At 45.2% G+C, this 16,862-nt stretch overlaps 1 protein-coding gene across 1 annotated transcript in view; it reads left to right on the top strand.

Moving 5' to 3' along the window:
• Window positions 1-245: 245 nt before the first annotated feature.
• The window catches only part of DENND2D (DENN domain containing 2D), a 32,413-nt gene continuing 15,796 nt past the window's right edge, over window positions 246-16,862 (top strand). Inside the window, exons 1-4 of the mRNA XM_033153131.1 lie at window positions 246-513; window positions 6,140-6,321; window positions 10,173-10,285; window positions 11,712-11,781. Of these exons, the coding sequence (XP_033009022.1) occupies window positions 450-513; window positions 6,140-6,321; window positions 10,173-10,285; window positions 11,712-11,781 (429 nt within the window). The 5' untranslated portion in view covers window positions 246-449. The remainder of the gene's footprint in view (window positions 514-6,139; window positions 6,322-10,172; window positions 10,286-11,711; window positions 11,782-16,862) is intronic.

Raw genomic sequence — 16,862 nt, 5'->3', positions numbered from 1 at the left:
GTTGAAAAAACGGTTTAGAAATAATGCCAAGACGAGACAAGCGCACCGTCTCCGGGAAGCAGAAGACACCCACGTGCGCGCGCGTACACGTCGCATGGATTTGGGACGGCGCCCTTTGCCTACAGGAAGGCCCTGGCCGTCCAACCAACCAATCCGGGCAGGGTCCACCCCACCTCTGCTCAGGTGTTCTCCCTGCCGCCTCCAGGGGTTGCTGCTCCCTTGGCAGCTGCTCCGCTCTCGTCCGCTGGGGAGCGACGGGGCGCCGCCTCCCTCTCCGCGCAGCACCGGCTCCTTGCGCGCCTCTCAGGTGTGCGGCGGCTCCGCAGCAGCCGCGCAGAAAGCGAAAGCGCGCCAGGCGGCAGAGGAGGAGGCGCTGGGCAGAAGCTGAGCGTCCGCCGAAGAAGCAGAGGGCGGACCGGCCGCCCGGGGAGTGCGCGCGGCTGCGCGGCATGGCGGGGGAAAGCTTCGTGCGCTTCTTCCGAAACAGCCTGCGCCGGAGGTCGTCCAGGAGAGGTGAGCAGAGCCGCAGCAGCGCCCCTGCCCGAGCTTCCCAACCCGGCGACCCCTGCCCGGCCGCCCGGCAGCCTGGCGCCAGTTCCGGGTCTCCTCGGCGCCTGCCTCTCGCGCGCGTCTTTTGGAGGCAACAGGTCTCCCTGGTGGCAGAAAGCAAAGCTCGCGCCCGACCCCCCCACCCCGGTATCTGCGCGCGCGCCCGCGTGTGAAATGCGGGTGGTGGGGGGTCCATTGCCGCTGTCAAGCGTGAACTTCGCCGCCAAGGCTTCCAGGAACAGGCCGAGCGAGGCCCGCCCCGGGGGGCAGCCCAGCCAGCGCTGTTCCCGGACGCCTGGAGAATCCCGGGCTGCCTCTCCAGGAGTCGGAAAGTCCCCACGCGTGCTTAGCTCTGGGGAGGGAGAGCTAAAGCGCCGTTTAAGCATATGCTGTGTAGGGAAATGGGTGTAACTACCACGGGCATTTCGGGAATGACCTCGGGAAAGAGTGGGAATCCCAAGGAAGGGCGATCCCTTGTTGGAATGCTTTTTTAAAAAGGCAACACGGAAACGCACGTCCCCCTTAACGACGCATTTGCAGTGTGTTTTCTGTAAAGTCGCTGTTGCTTTCAAGTGTGCGTCGGATTGCAGCCTCAGACGCGTTTTCACAGTCAAGGGGTGTAGACAAAATTACGTAAAGTGGGCTAGTTGCTTCTTATTCCCTTGATGCTCATAATGGGATATTAAAATATGAGGCGGGTGTTTTTTTAATAGCACTACTATGCATGCTTGTGAGGACAGGAATCTAATTATATTTATAATTGGGAGTACCAGAGCAGATGGCTTTTGTTGTTCTGGGTTAATTAAAGAAGAGAACAAAAGCGTAGCCTGCCAAGTTAACATTGCAAATGATTTTTAAAGGTAGCCTTTTTAGAATATATACTTCTGGAGGTAGTATTAACTCTAATGCAGATTAGTAGTTGTAATACAGAATACGGATACAGGCTCTCTAAACTGTGTGGTAAGGAATGAATGAATGGATCTGTTAATTTTGGTTTCCCAATCTTAAATTCTCCGCCAATTAGCATTTTTTTAAAAAAAAAAACCAACCGAAAAAAAAAATTCTCTTAATACACACATTTTTGGAAAGCACTTTACTATAATGCTTTTGGGGTTTGCTATTTTCACAAATGCATGTATTTTTATGCACACTTTCCCCTAGACTAATGAGATAAACATTTGAGTACAGAATAAAGAAGAAAGTAAAAAACCACAAGGCCACAACTTTTGCTAAAGTTTATTGTGTGGCTGCAAGTTGGCAACTGTCGTTGATTTTTCCAGTTGTTGCATCCATTTTACGATTACACTGTCAGTACTCCAGTTTCATACTTGTAGTGGTTCTCAGAGGCCTGCCACTGACATTTACTTGGCTGGCAAATGTTTTTGTGCAACAAGAGGAACAGAAACATACCTTCCCCGCCACCACACAAAAGATGTTTCATATGAAAATGTGCTTCATGAGAACCTCAAAACACACAAACTTCCAGTAAGGGAAGAAGGGGGGGGGGAGTTTGCATCTTGCCACCCTATGTTCAGTGCAGCATCCAGATTAATGCAAAGAGGACAGAACATAAGAGTCCTGCTGGATCCGACCAAAGGCTCATCTAGCCCAACATCCTGTTCTCACAGTGGCCAGCCAGATGCCTGTAGGAAGCCTGCAGAAGCATTCTCCCAACCCACACCTGGTGTTCAGAAACATTACCACCTCCAACCATGGAGGCAGTGCATAGCCATCATGGCTCATAGCCATTGATATCCTTACCTTTCACGAATTCGTCTAAGCCTCTTTTAAATCCAGCCAAGTTGGTGGCCATTATTTCCTTCTGCAGGAGCAAGTTCCATAGTTTAAAAAATAGGCAAATCCCAATTTACGTTCCAAGGCACCACACATTTGAAATCACATATATTGGAAACACCATTGAAAAAAGTCTGAAAACCTTTGGCTGTACCAATAGTCTTGCATTCCCAACCCCCTTCAGGTCAGCCAGCACATAGCCAAATGGGATGATGGGTGCTGTAATTAAACAATACCTGGAACAACACAGATTCCCCATGACTTGTTTAGGGTTCATTTTGACATGTTTGGCTGGAGAATAATATCTTCTGGATCGGAGCCAACTGAGTTCTACTTTTACTATTAAAAGTAATGTAAATAAGTTAGGCGTATTAAACTCAGTGGGTCTGTTCAGGGTAGACGAGCACAGGCTACAACCTTTTGTCTCCTTGAAGGAAAAAGATGATCACAGCCACATAAAAGATCACAGCTACAAACCTTTTGCATCTCTTTAAAGAGGAATAAAATGTCTGTCTTGCAAATTCAGCAACATGCTACGTGCAGAGCTCTATAAAAGCCTTAATGCATGTTTGCAAGCACTTGCAAGCACTTGCAATCATACAGGTACATTCAGCAGCTGTTCCTTCTGCATACCCACATACACCCCATGCTCGATAATAGGCACTCATCACCTCATTATCTGCAGAGTCACCTGCCTAAGGCAAACACGGAAAGGGTTCTCCCTACATACCTTCTGCTTAGAGATCTTCACCTTTGCTCCCCAAACTGACGAATGCACCAATTGGAGCCAGCTGCTTTGCATCTCATGCCATCATAAATGGAGACTAATCCCTAATCCAGCCCTAACCAGACGGGCACTATGAAAATTGGGTGTGTTTTTACCTGCAAATTGGTTCCATTTATTTTGGCCTCGTGGTGCAGATCTTTCCATTCCAGGAAAGGGAACCATTCCATTATTAGAAAACTCTGTATAAATAAAGCATTTCTGAGGTTGTTTTGCAAAGGTGTGGTGAGCCCCAGTTGGTGGCTGTTAAATTCACGTAACTCTCCAAGTGAAGTGTTTTAGCACGGTGTGTAACTTGGCCCTAAACCAGCCGGGATGTTGATGGGGCTGGTGTAGCAAGAAGCACCAGAAGCCCTCTGTTTGTATCAAACCCCACCCCACCCCAAAAAAACTTTCTGTGGGAAAGCCCACTGAATCTATATTGGAAAGCAGCCAAACTTTCCCCACCTTTTTGGTGTTTCAGGAACTTTAGAGACAAGAAAGCCTTGCAAGCTTACCAAGGGAGGGTGGAGAGAGAACATTTCCTTCGTTGCAGTCTGTTGCTCACAGTTACCTTATTACTGAAGCAAATGTGGGGGAGATGGCATGGTGGTGAAGCAGAAGGATAGTGGCGCTGTGAGCGTAGGCACCCAGGACACCTCAGCAGAACAGGAAGGAGGGCCTCAAAATGCAGCAGGGCAGGCTTATTACAAATGGAAGCAAGCAAAGCAGTACACATTACCACCATAAAATCGTTAAATCCCCTAATTGCGCCACTGATGGCCCCCTACATAGAAGCGAAATAATTTGGATTTTTATTTTATTTTTTATCAGTAGAAGGTCCCCCAAAGGGGAATGTGTGTGACCTTCTTTCACAATAAATGTACAGTAAAGGTACAGTTCAGGCAGGTCTTAAGAAGCAGGAATAAAACTTTAAGGGTGTAATATACATCAAGGGAAGCGGTGGGGGTGGGGGCACCACAGAAATTGGCCATGGATAGATTTACCCTGGACTAAATGGTGCGGCTGAACCAGGTTGCACAAAAAGGCTCCCACAATAAATGAAATAGATACAAACAATAAAAATAATAATGAAATAGTAATAATAGAGATTATTGATACACATTAATCCTGGGAATGCAACAGCATTAGAATCTGGTAACTGAGGGCACCAACATCTTTTAAGTGCTTAGGGCCTCTGAAGGTCTTAATCCAGCCTGTCTTTGAACCAGTTACTTGTTCTCATAGGAGAACAATCCTGTCTCCACAGTCTAATACTAGCATTTAGTGGTCTCAGCGGGTAATTGCAACAAACACAATTCCCCAGTGTGGAACAAAGGCCTGATTTGTTTTCCTCCTGTACAAACAGCCACCTATACATTTCTTGAACTTGCTGCTGTTTAGGCTGGTGGGGAAAAACCTGCTGAAGCAGCAGCCAAAATCAGATTCTGAAATTAACCAAAAGTGATCCCTAGCTGCAGAATTGCTGCCAAACCTGTTGTAACAAATGATGCAGGCTTTCTGTTTGCCCTGTTTCCTTTCTGGGTGCATTCAAGTGAATTTACTTCCTGGGTGGTGTTAATTCTTTATTCCTCCACCCAATCTTTCTGATGCAATTGTGATTTTTTTCTTTTTGGGGCTTGGACTCAAGCCATCTAAACTTTTCTGCTGCAATCAAAGAAAGAAAGAAAGACTCATTCCTCTGTTCAGCAACCAAACACCTGTGCAGAGAAAGCTGTAAAACCTCAAGATCCGGTAGCATTGAAAACAATTGCGCAAGTCACCTGACTTGAGTGCTTTGTGGCAACCTAGGACGTTCCACGTCCTGTAACCGTTTCTGAGGAAAGAAGCAGGTCCTGTTGTAAGACTGAATTTGAGATTTCTTTGGTTCAAGCTACAGCTTGCATGAATTTACCAAGGGATGGGAAGTTATGGGCTCTTCTCCAAAGTACGGAAAGAGTCTTCTAGTGTGGGCTTTTTTTCCCATTTCAGAAAACATAATGTTATTAACAAGGCAGGTAAGTGCATTTGATGAGGCAGTGAGCATTGCTTAAAAAGCTAACTAAGGGAAGGATCCAGACATAGCAAAGCTTGTGGGGGATTTACAGCTTGAGCGTAAAGTCTAATGAAGTACCATGGGGCTTAATCAGTAACTAGTCTTAGAACTGTAGCCTTACTCTCATATTTATGCTGGTTCATGCCCCATTCTGTTTGTTCAAAGGTTAGCATTTTTGTGGCTTTTTGCATAATCTTACTCTGCTGAATTTGGCTCCTGATCCTAGTAGCATTCTGGGATGTGTTGATCATACTTTTTGCCCCATAGGTATCTCTGGCATGGTGAACATTTTTATTTTTCCATTGATATTCCACCTTTCCTCCAAGAAGCTCAATGCTTCTCCCCCTCCTCATTTTATCCTGACTCGGCCATGTAACTCACTGGGTGACCTTGGGCTAGTCACTGCATTTTAGCCCAATTTACCTCACAGGGGTTGTTGTGAGGGAAGATGCATACACAAATGCAGTTGTATATGCAATGCATAGAGCCCCTTTTCTCATTGGTTCAAAAGATGTGGACCTTGGGGGGGGGCGTTGACCAGTGGCATTGTGGGTATAGTCAGTAGCCTCAGAGGGGTCTGGTCCATTAGGGCGAGTGGAGCCAGGTAGCTCCTGCCCCTGCCTGCCTTTTTACAAGGATGGCCCAAGACATTTTGGCACCTGAGGCAAACCAGAAAATAGCACACACACAGACGCACACTGGACAGGAAAGAAGGGGTGTGTGAAGATCTGCATCCAGAACAAGGGGGAAACAAAGTTATACATTCGGAGCAAGGGTGGGAGGAGACCAGCAGTGCCCCCTATTTGCCACAAGGCTGCTTAGGAGGTGGCAGTTCCCACTTCCAAGAGCAGTGACTGTGTGTGCAGACCACTTTCCTTGTGCACAGGGCAGGCCATCTTTCAGAAATGGTTATGTATCCCTCAAATCCTTCTGTAAGGCCTAATTCTTGTTTTTGTGTCACTGTCATCTTTGTGCAGCGGACGAATCCCGGGATGCACACCCTACTGAAAGCAAACCTGAAATTGGCGAGAGGCCAGGAGAAAGAAGCAGCTTCCCCAGCTCTGCAGGACACTTGTTCTTTGAATATTTGGTTGTGGTCTCGCTCAAAAAGAATGCTAAAGGAGATTATGAGCCCAAGATTACCTATCAGTTTCCAAAGGTGAGATACCCACCGTGATTCTTTTGCCAGATGACAAAACTGGAGCGCATTAGTGAGGAATGCTCCTCAGATACTAAACCTTGGAGGGATGAATGCTGGAAGCAAAGCAGTGCCATGATGGCGGGTTCTGCTTCAGCCTTCCCTAACCTGGTGCTCTCTGTATGTTTTGGACTGCAGCTCCCATCAGTCTCGGTGACCATGGCCAAAGGTCAAGTATGAGTGGAGCTATGAATCTTAGCAAACATCTTGCAGGGCACCAGGTTGGAGAAGGCTGCTGCACTCCAACTTCTGTGTTGTTTTGAGATGAGCCTATGCCCATGCAAGTGTATGTGTGTATCATTTCAGAAGCTGAAATGAAAACACAAGTTGGAGTGCAGTATGATTTTTTAAAAAACAAACAAACAAAAACAGATTGCTTCAAAAACAGGGTAACTGGAATGTTGGACCACTTTTGCTGTTGCAATTCATGGTGGCAGTCCCAAGCATTCCCTGAAAATGAAGGCAGGGGAGGGGGGTGCTGGGGGAAAAATGCTGATTTGGAGCCTACATCTTTTAGATTCTCTTTGCCTGCCTTCCTCTCCAGTTCCACAGAATTTTGCCTGCATTGCAAAACTGTCTGTAAAACTCCAGTAGAATTGATTTATCTTTAGAAATGCATAAAATCCTGCTAACAAAAAGCAGTGCCTGCAGCATCTTTCTCTTTTGAAGTGCCCCTCATTGTTTTGCTTCCTGGTGTATCTTCTCTCTATCTATTGGAGTTGTGCCAAGGAAAGTGCTCCCTTGGTAATTGTGAAAGTAGGAGGGATACTGCTGATGGAGCAAGGAAGGAACATCAGGCCCAGTGTGTCAAGAAGGCATGAGAAAGAAGATCAACATAAGTGGTCTCTGTGGCTGTGGAATATAATCCTAGGCCATCTGCAGGGAAGCCATCTTTGTTGCAGGCTACATATATCTTACATATCTCTTAGACCTAGCGCTGACTAGGGCCTGTGTCTGGGCTGTGCCAATTCAGACTGCAGGGGCTAGAGCTCAAATGAGTGAATGCTCCTCCATACCAAAAATCCCTCCATGTAGCCAAGTTGAATGCCGGGAAGAAGAGTTCTAGATTAGTATCTGAATAAATTTACTTATTATTATTGTGGAGGCGCATTCTGTCTTGTAAGACTTTACCTGCAGCCTGCAATGGCGTCGATCAGACGTGGACTTGCTCCCTAAGTCACTAAGCTAGGACAGAAATGACGTCGCCTAGGCCCACCTTCCCCAGCTGGTGCCTCCAGATGTTTTGGTTTACAACGCACATCAGCCTCAGCCAGGAAGGGCACTGGGGAAGGCTGGTCCAGGCAGGTTTGGGAGCAGTGAAAAGAGCACACAGCAAATGTCCTAATTGTGTTGGCACTTCCGCACTAATCTCTGGTTTAAAATCATATCCTAGAAGATGGGGGGGGGGGGGAACATCTTCAGCTCAGGGGCCACATTCCCTTGAGGCAAAAGCAGTGGATGTGACTCTTTGTACTGTATGTTACATTTCATCCATGTACGTGTCAGAGGTTTCTGCTCACACACTTCATGCATCTTTCCATGCTCCTTCCAGGCATGCAATATGCATGTCACAGTTCAAGGGACACATTGCCACCAGGCAACGGCACCTGGGGAGTATGTGGCCTGTGGGAGGGGGCCTGAGGAGAGCACTGAGGGCCAGACAGAGGTCTACTGGCCTCTGCCTGAGGTTACTCAACCCTGCTGTAAGCTTAAGCATATCAGTGAAATAATTTCCAATTCATATGTTTGGAGTTGGTTTTTTATGTTTTTAAGGAGGTGGCTTGTGTATTCTTTTCCTGACTTTATCTAGCACTGCTGGGCCAGGATTCAGTGCCACATTATATCTAAATGAAGTACCCTGACTGCTAGAGAAATGCAGGGGTCTTCCACAGAATCCCATGCTGTCTTGATCTAGTGTTGCGTTTTACTAAAGTAGTTCTGCCTGATTGAAAAAGTTCACGTGAGGCTGAAATCCTTGTCGCTGAGTGGGGTGACCAGCCTTTGCAAAGTGAGCACAGAAAGAGGCTTGTTACTCTTATTGTTGTACAAGATGCAATAGCTGTTCCAAAAGCCTGTGCCTCAGCGTTTCTTCTAAAAGCAGAATGAAACCATGTTCCTTTGTGGCTTCGCTTCATGCAGCATGATTTCACACTGCAGCACTTTCATTTTATCTGGGCATACCTTCTCACCACTCGGTCTGCATGGAGAGGAAAAGTACAGAATTGCTTCAGACTCAGATTTTCTTTTTAAAGTTATGCATGTGTGCTGCAGGCTGTGTAGTGACACCATCCACTGTTCAGCGTAGTATTTGAATTTAATATGTGACCTTCTGCTTTAGGCCCAGGTTGACCTTCATGCAGACAGCTGTGCAGGTGCCCTTAAGTCCCACGCTCAAGTACCGCCTTGCTCAAGAGACTTTCAGCGAGATCGCCAAACATCACTTGCAAACTAGACCCCTCTTCATCTTGCTAGCCAGCAACTGTTTTCCTCTGCAAAGTACTATCTGCTACTAGGTTCCTGTCATCTCAGTCACAGAAACATCTTTGGCATGTATTTGCCACATGTCTTCTTTTTCCAGGACACATCCTGTTTTTCAGGGGTAAAATTTCTGTCTGGGTGGATTTTTTAAAGTTTGCCAAAATGTCTCTGGCTATGCTTTCTGGATGAGACCTAGACACCACAACTGGTGGTTGAAGACTTGCTTTCCTCTTCTCTTCTCCTGCCCCCCCAGCAATATATCACAGCTTCTATAGCCTACATATAGTAGGGGTATTTTGCTCTTCAAAATATGGCAGCCCTAGTATGGCGATGTACAGCTGTCTTATGCGGAGTCAGATCATTGAGCCGCTGTTGTCTTCTTTGACTGACAGTGGCTTTCCTGGGACTCCAACAGAGGTCTTTCCCTCCGTTTGCAATCTGACCACTTGGCAGGAGGAAGCCTGTTTCCTGAGGGCACGATAGGATATTTGGTTAAGGACCTCCACCTCAGTCAACCTCTAGATAGCCAATCCTTACCAGTTTTTGGCTTATTGCACCCCAGAGTCAGATGGTCTGATCTTTAAACGCTTGTCACAAAATGAGAGTAAGGGGTCAGAGAGGGGGGTGATCCCAGTATGCCACACCGGCCTTGCCAGCTTCTCAGTCAAGTATGTGAACCAAAGAACAGGCTGCCATGAGCTGCCATGTTAACGGTGCAACGTGCTTCGTGTATATTCTCTTATAAATCTTTACCATGGTAATCCTGGTTTTGGCAATGTAATACTGTACTTACAAATACAAAAATGATCCACACATAAGGACTGAGGACTTTGTCTTTCAAAGTCCTTTCTTATGGCTACATATGATCTTCAGTCATATAGAATGCAGACAAATGTCACTTGAGAATGGTGGTACATCACCTTATAAGACGTGGTCATGAGCATCTGTCAAAATTGAACTTGGAAGCAGCTTAGATATTCTGTGTGGACTCTTATACCCCATATAGCAAGTGAGCCAGTGTGGTGTAGTTGTTTGAGTGTCAGACTAGGGCCTGGATGACCAAGGTTTACTCGTCCATGAAGCTCACTGGGTGACCTTGAGCCAGTCACTGCCTCTCAGCCTAACCTACCACACAGGGTTGTTTGGGGAATTATATGAGGAAGGGTGACCTGTGCATGCCACCTTGAGTTCCTTGGAGAAAAGGGCGGCATGAAAATGCAATGAAAAAAATAAATAAAACAAGACAGGGACTTCATATTTCGACAGAAATCTCCTCTAAGTATCATGGGAATGTAACTTCTTTCATCTCCTTTTCTGCTTTTTTCTCATTTCAGCGTGAGAACTTGATGAGGGGGCAGCGTGAAGAAGAGGAAAGGTTGCTGCAGGCCATTCCCCTTTTCTGCTTTCCTGATGGCAATGAATGGGCACCGCTCACAGAGTTTAACAGGTAAGCGTTGTGTGACTTGTGAGTCAGCAAGGGACTAGCGCTGTATTGTCCTACAAGAGATGAGGAAAGCAAAATAGACACCAAGGGGCAAAGACTTAGTGCTACATACACACGATATACGTTTAAACCACATTTAAAGCATGTGGCCTCTCCCAAAGAGTACTGGGAACTGTAGTTTATCCATCACGGAACTACAGTTCTCAGCCACCCTTAACAAGCTAGTTTTCACAATACAGCTTTAACTCTATGGTGTGTACCTCAAATTGTATGTTTGTGACCTTCTTTTTGAAATTCTATAAAACCACCTGCTCATAATTGGTGGACCTTTATAATGGTGCTTTATAATCCTGGTTCTAGTTTAGTGCAAATAGTGTTTTGTTTTGTTTTTTGCAAAGGGCTGAAGTTAAACTGTCATTGTAATCTCTCTCTGCAGATTGTGATAATTGATTATTTTTGCACAATCTCTTACCATTCTCTCTGATGACTTAAAATCATGATAGCCCTCCCTTAAAACAAAAACAAATGCTACATTTTTTCAGTGTGATAAAAATCTTAGGGTTTCCCCTGCCTCTGAAATGCACTGGCCACACATAACAAATGTAAAAGTTTAGTTCTGAGCACCTGCTCATTTCCCCCCTCCCTTCTACACAGCTTCTGCATCTGACTGCCCTAGTTTTGAGTAAGCCTTTTGTTATCTTTCACTTCCCTTCACAGGAAGAGGTAGTAATGCTTGCCTGTTGCAGTGCAGTTTGCTAAGGGAATCTGGTAACACCCGTAATGTGCCTCGAAAACGTGACCATTGCATGTTACCTAGTTTGCGTTTATAACTTAAAGATCTTCAGGGAAATACTGCTTTGTTGGTTTCATTCTTGTAGTTAACAGGTTCATTGGAATCACTTGTCATAAAAAAACCCTGCTTTCCATGCCACTGCTTATCTTATGTTCGGACGGGTGAGGTTGCAGTGCAAAATCATAGTTTATGCTTGCAAGAAACAGTTCAGATGATCTGTTTGCTCCCAAAAATATTGCCAACCAAGCAGGAAAAAAAATACACTCTTGTCTTCTGCTGAGTGGTGTGGATGGGTCCCAAGGCACTTCCTGAGGGGTGGGGGGTGTTTTCCACATGTTTGGGCGAGTCAAAGAATCTCTCTGACACATGGTTCGTAAGGTTCCTGAGTTATTACCTGAAGACTGTATTTGCTGAGCCCTGAAACATTCAGAGACTAACAGTGCAATATTAATCTTGTCTGCTCAGAAGTAAGCCCTATTGAATTCAGTAGGGTTTACTCACAGCTAAGTCGGATGAGGATTGCAGCCTGCTTCCCAAATCTTCATTTAAGTAGCTGATTTTTTCTGGTTTTTCTCCATACAATACTTAGCAGACTGGTAAAACTCTTTCGTCTTTTATTCTTTTTTTTTTTTACAGTGAAACCTTTTCTTTTGTTCTCACCAATGTTGATGGAAGTAGAAAGATTGGCTACTGCAGGCGACTGTTGGTGAATATTTCTTTTACTATTATTTTTTAAATGTTCCTTTTAGTTTGTTGTTTAGGCCCTGGGTGGGAGTGGGGCTGGCTAATCCAAGGAGCTTATGCAGTTTTTGCAGTCAGGCCCAACCCCACGCTGTGTCTGTAGTATGCCAAAATAGGCATAGTTTTTCATATTGACCAATAGTTTAAGAGTTACAAAAGAAGGAAGTTGCTAATACATGTTTGAATCCAGTGCCTTAGCCCCAGTCCTTACTGAAGTGCCAAATCTGTGCCTGGGTGTTACCACTTTAAACTCCAGTTGGGACTCACTCCCTTCTCTATGCGCAAAACACAGTGATCAAGCTAAACTTGGTCAGTACCAGAAACTTGATCCAGTGTTGCCCTGTTGCATACAGTGGTGCCCCGCTAGACGAATGCCTCGCTAGACGAAAAACTCGCTAGACAAAGGCATTCGTCTAGTGGAAGGCTGCCCCGCAAGACGAATTTGTCTATGGGGCTGCCTCGCAAGACGAAAAAATTTCCGATTTTTTTTCCGTCTAGCGAAAACCGCGGTTTGCATTGCCGCTTCGCTAGACGAAAAACCTGCTAGATGGAAAAATTCGCAGAACGAATTATTTTCGTCTAGTGGGGCACCACTGTATTTTGGACCTAATACATGCCAACTGGATCGCGTGGCCATGAATCGTGATCTGCACTTGTTAAGGAGGTCTCAATGTTGAAGTTGCAGTACCTCAGTACTGTTCTTTGAGGAGTCCCCAATGCCATGCCCAAGACAATCTCACTGCTCACTCAGGGAGGGAGGTGGTTATGACAACAGCAGGATCCCTGTTCTGTGCCAGTTGCCCAATACCAAGTCTTCATAGTCAAATGGACTATATCTTGGACTGGGCATCTGTCAAGGAGGAGAGGATCCTTAAGCATTACTACAGCAATCCCATCTTCCCACCCAAGTTGCTCTTGTACAAAATAACTGGCTTGAATTGACTGGGACTAAAATGGTTTTTCAAGCTCTGGATAATACATACCAGCCGGTCAGCTTATTCATCCTTGATCGTATCATGAGTGATGCACTACTTTGTACTTCTTTCTAAAGATGTGATTTAGGCCTGCAGATTTGATTTAGTCCTAAATTCACTATCAGAAAACAAGGTTGATAAATTCAGCAAGTGGAGCTCCCCAGATAGAATACGACGGACAAATGCATTAGTTTAGCTGTAATGGAATTTCCCCCCCCCCCCCTGAAGCCTAGCAGTGCAGGCAAGGGCAGAGAGTGTGATGGAAATTCTTGACTCTGCAGCAGGGTGTTGGATGAAGGAACTGGGGCCTCTCCAGGGCATGAGAACTTGTCAAGTCCTTGTCAGCACTGGGCTATTGCAAGATTTGGCAGGGATTCTATGAAAACCACCAGATTCTTCCCCAAAATGTACAGAGCTTTAATGAAAGAGCATTGTCAGGTATAAAAAAGAACTTACACATTAGAGGAGAAAGGCAGAATGAAAGTTAAGTGTGAGGAATGAAAACGGTACTTATTTCAAATGATTAAAAACAACCCAAATTAGTAGTAATAGTAGTGATTGCAGTAGGAGAGTGGGCTGGGCTGCCAAAGAACTGGGTTGCTTCTCCATCACATACATCATTATTATTATTATTATTATTATTATTATTATTATTATTATTAAAATTTGTATACTGCCCTTCATCCAAAGATCCCAGGGCAATTCACAACCCTTCTTTTTGTATGAACTGACCTTTACAAAATATGTGCCCTTATATTGTGTTACGACTTTTATAAAATGCATCATGGGACAATTGTCTGCTGCTGCAGAGTGTCCAACCTGCCCCTTGCCCTTACCACAGTCCCACATTTAAAAGCTGATAAGGCTGTTCTTTTGCAGAGGTGGAAAAGTAGATTCCCCCCCTCCCTCATGTGCAAGCAGTTCTTTCCACATGAGTGTAAAAACCCACATTGACTAATAAATAATAATGGTAAAGGGTCTCGTGGGGTCCCAGCCCTGGTGGACACTTACGTAAAATCCATGCTTAGAATGGAGCATTTGTTATGTCCCTATCATTACGAAGGGCAGCCTTCCCCAACCTATTTGGCTTTGGCTGATGGGAGTTGTAGTCCAAAACAACTTGAGGGCACCTGACTGGCAAAGGCTGCTCTGAGCTATGTCATTGGTGCCTTTAGCTTTAAAAATATGTGACTGTGTAAGCAGCTCTGGTGTGTGTATCTAATGTTGGACCTCTTAAAAGGTAGAACTATTGTGTTGGAGAGTGGCTGGGGCAACTCAGCCTGATGGGTGGGGAATAATAATAATAATAATAATAATAATAATAATAATAATAATACTCAGGTCACCTCTTCCGAAGAAAATAGGAAAAGCGAAGGGCAAGAATCCACAACCACATTTAAGTCCTGGCTGTGGCTCAGAGTTTTAAGAGGGTAGGAAAATAGCCTTCTCTTTGAGTGAGTGGCTTGGATCCACTCCATTTCTGCAGAAATCAAAAATGACCAGCCAGAGCTCTGCACTGTATGTTACAAAGGACACTTGGATCATAGTCAAGGCCCTTTGCCTCTGGAGACATCTAGGCTTACATTCCAAGGAAATATGATGCAAATTCTGGGGCAATTTTTCAGATAAATGAAACAACAACTGATTATTATTTTTTTAAGTGTGTGTTTGTATCAATCACAGCACAGTTGCCCTTGAGTTGCTTGTGGCTTTATGTTTATTATGTTTGTTCCTTCAAAGGAACAGTGGGAGGGGAGGGGGGGCTTTGTTGTGCAAAGAGTTGGACAAACACACACAGGGATCAAAATATAAATAATTAGCTTGAAGGATATACAGCCTGAACAGACAAGACAGGCATAGAGAGGGGGAAGCAGAGAGGACCAACAGAGACGGGTGGTTCAGGCAGTTACGTATTTCTAGGACCAGGGGTGTACAAGGTGAGGTGACTAAAAGCATTTGTTTATTTTTTTAAATACATACACAAGGTGGGATTTTCCCTTAGCAGCAGATAAGGTAAGAGCAGAGAGAGAGGGGGGGAGAAGATGGGAGGAGAAACATTCCTGATACCAGAATCACTGTTGTTCACCTGGACAGTGTAGGGACAGGTCAGCGGGGATGGTGAGATTGGGGCTCTGTGAGCATGATGACCGAGTGATGGATTGGCTCCATCTGGGCATGGCATACATGCCCATTCCAGGTTGGCAGTTGAATCTTCCTCCATCAGGGCTCCTGTTACTGCAGCTGGCACTCCCACAGCCCCAGTCTCACTGCTTCCTGCCCCCCTCCCCACCATCCAGTTAAGTGGTGCCTGTTCAAGAGTGCACCTCCACGGCACTGGCTGCTCTTGGTTGCAACAGTGACCATTTCTGGAGCACTCCCTACATAAGTCGAAAGGAAAGCTTGGTGGTGTGGTGGGGATTTTGGCTTTGGCTCAGTCTGGATCATGCCAGTGATGGGGGGAGGCCAGAGGCAAACGTAGCTGGAGCATGACCACAAGTACGCTTCCACTCCCCCCCCATCCTCCCCTCCTGTTTCCCCACTTGCTACCCACATGAAATCAGAACGAAGTCTGCACGTGACCCCCAGTGCCACAGTTTCTCTATTCCTGCTGAAGATACAGAGCAACCAGAAAGTAGGAAAGGAAATCAGAGCCTTCATTACTGGCTCTTTAACTCAGATGATAACAAAGGGACAGGCTTTTGAAAGATGTGAGACTCTAAGTCCCGGAGGGCGGGGGTGGGAAGCAATGAGCTGTCAAGTAAGGGCTGCTGTGAATAAGGCCAGAAAGGGCCCTTTGATCACTCTTTGTACAGATGAAATGGGGGTCTTCACAGCTACCTCCACCCACTGTTCAGCCTTAGACTGAACAACCATCATTCATTGCGATATGTCCCTTTTTCAACACAAGGGAGTGTCTGTTGTCTCTTTCTATTCTGCAGGGACAGTTGTTTTTTTTGTCCTCATTTCACTTTCACGTAAACTTAGTGACCTCTCTTTGAGGAAGCCTATTTTGTGCACTTCCTTAAATTTGTGGTGGTGAACTGGAATATTCATTTATTAAATTAACTTGTTAAGACCTTCTGCACTGCCTTTCTTCCTTTGCCTTTCAGTTTATTTTGAATAATCTTAATATCCACCTGTAAATGGGAGATGTTTATGATGTAGATGATATGAGCTTTCTCTTGGCTTGTTTCTAGTTACAACACAATTGACTAGTTTAATTCCCCTACATACTGGTTCATAGCAGTCTGATTCAGAAGTGGGTTTGTATGTTCTCAGATGTTGGCATTCTGTTCGTTAGTGTAGCCAACACCTTTGTTTGGGTTGTTTGCTCTTTTGACAAGATATGCAACATTCAAAGCTTACAGTCAGATTTCATTGCGCTTAGAAGTACAATGAAAACTGACTGCAAACTGTGCATGTCGTAGATCAGGGCTGGACCAAGACATTTTGCTGCCTGAGGCAAACTACAAGTCAGCAAGGCATACATGCCCATTCCAGGTTGGCAGCTGAATCTTCCTTCAACAGGTCATCATCCTTCCATGCACCTGAAGACTGCAAATTAGCTAGGGGATGCAGGTCAGGTCACATGGCGCACACAGCTCTTTAATCACCTTGGCGCTGCTCTGAGCCCTGAGGCAGTTTCCTTCCTCTGTCTAATGACAAGACCAGCCCTGTATTCTATACTGTTCTGAAGATGTTCTGGTTAACATATGAGGCAGGCTGTGTACTTTCATTTCTGCATGTCAAACAGTTCCAGTTATTTGTTAATAATAGCATTTTTGTGCATGTGGAATCTAGACTCACTTTAAAGCCACTTGATTTATTATGTGTGATTGGAAGCTGAAAGGGAAAATTATCACAGATTGGAAATCAGTATTTGTCATGATAATGTCCGACGTTCAGATTATCTTGTACATTCTTAAGAAGTAATTTACTGAATGAACGGATGCGTTTGTGCCCTGCCTATTAGGATACAGACCCACACCAAGGGGATTGCAAAACACACACACCCACACACACAACATCTCATATAAACAATATTTTTTTTAAATCACGGAACAGCCTGCAA

This window comes from Lacerta agilis, chromosome 6 (assembly GCF_009819535.1).
Source record: "Lacerta agilis isolate rLacAgi1 chromosome 6, rLacAgi1.pri, whole genome shotgun sequence".
NCBI classification, from domain to species: Eukaryota; Metazoa; Chordata; class Lepidosauria; order Squamata; family Lacertidae; genus Lacerta; species Lacerta agilis.
Note: the sequence above shows the minus strand (reverse complement) of the source record. Positions and strands in the feature narration are given on the sequence as shown.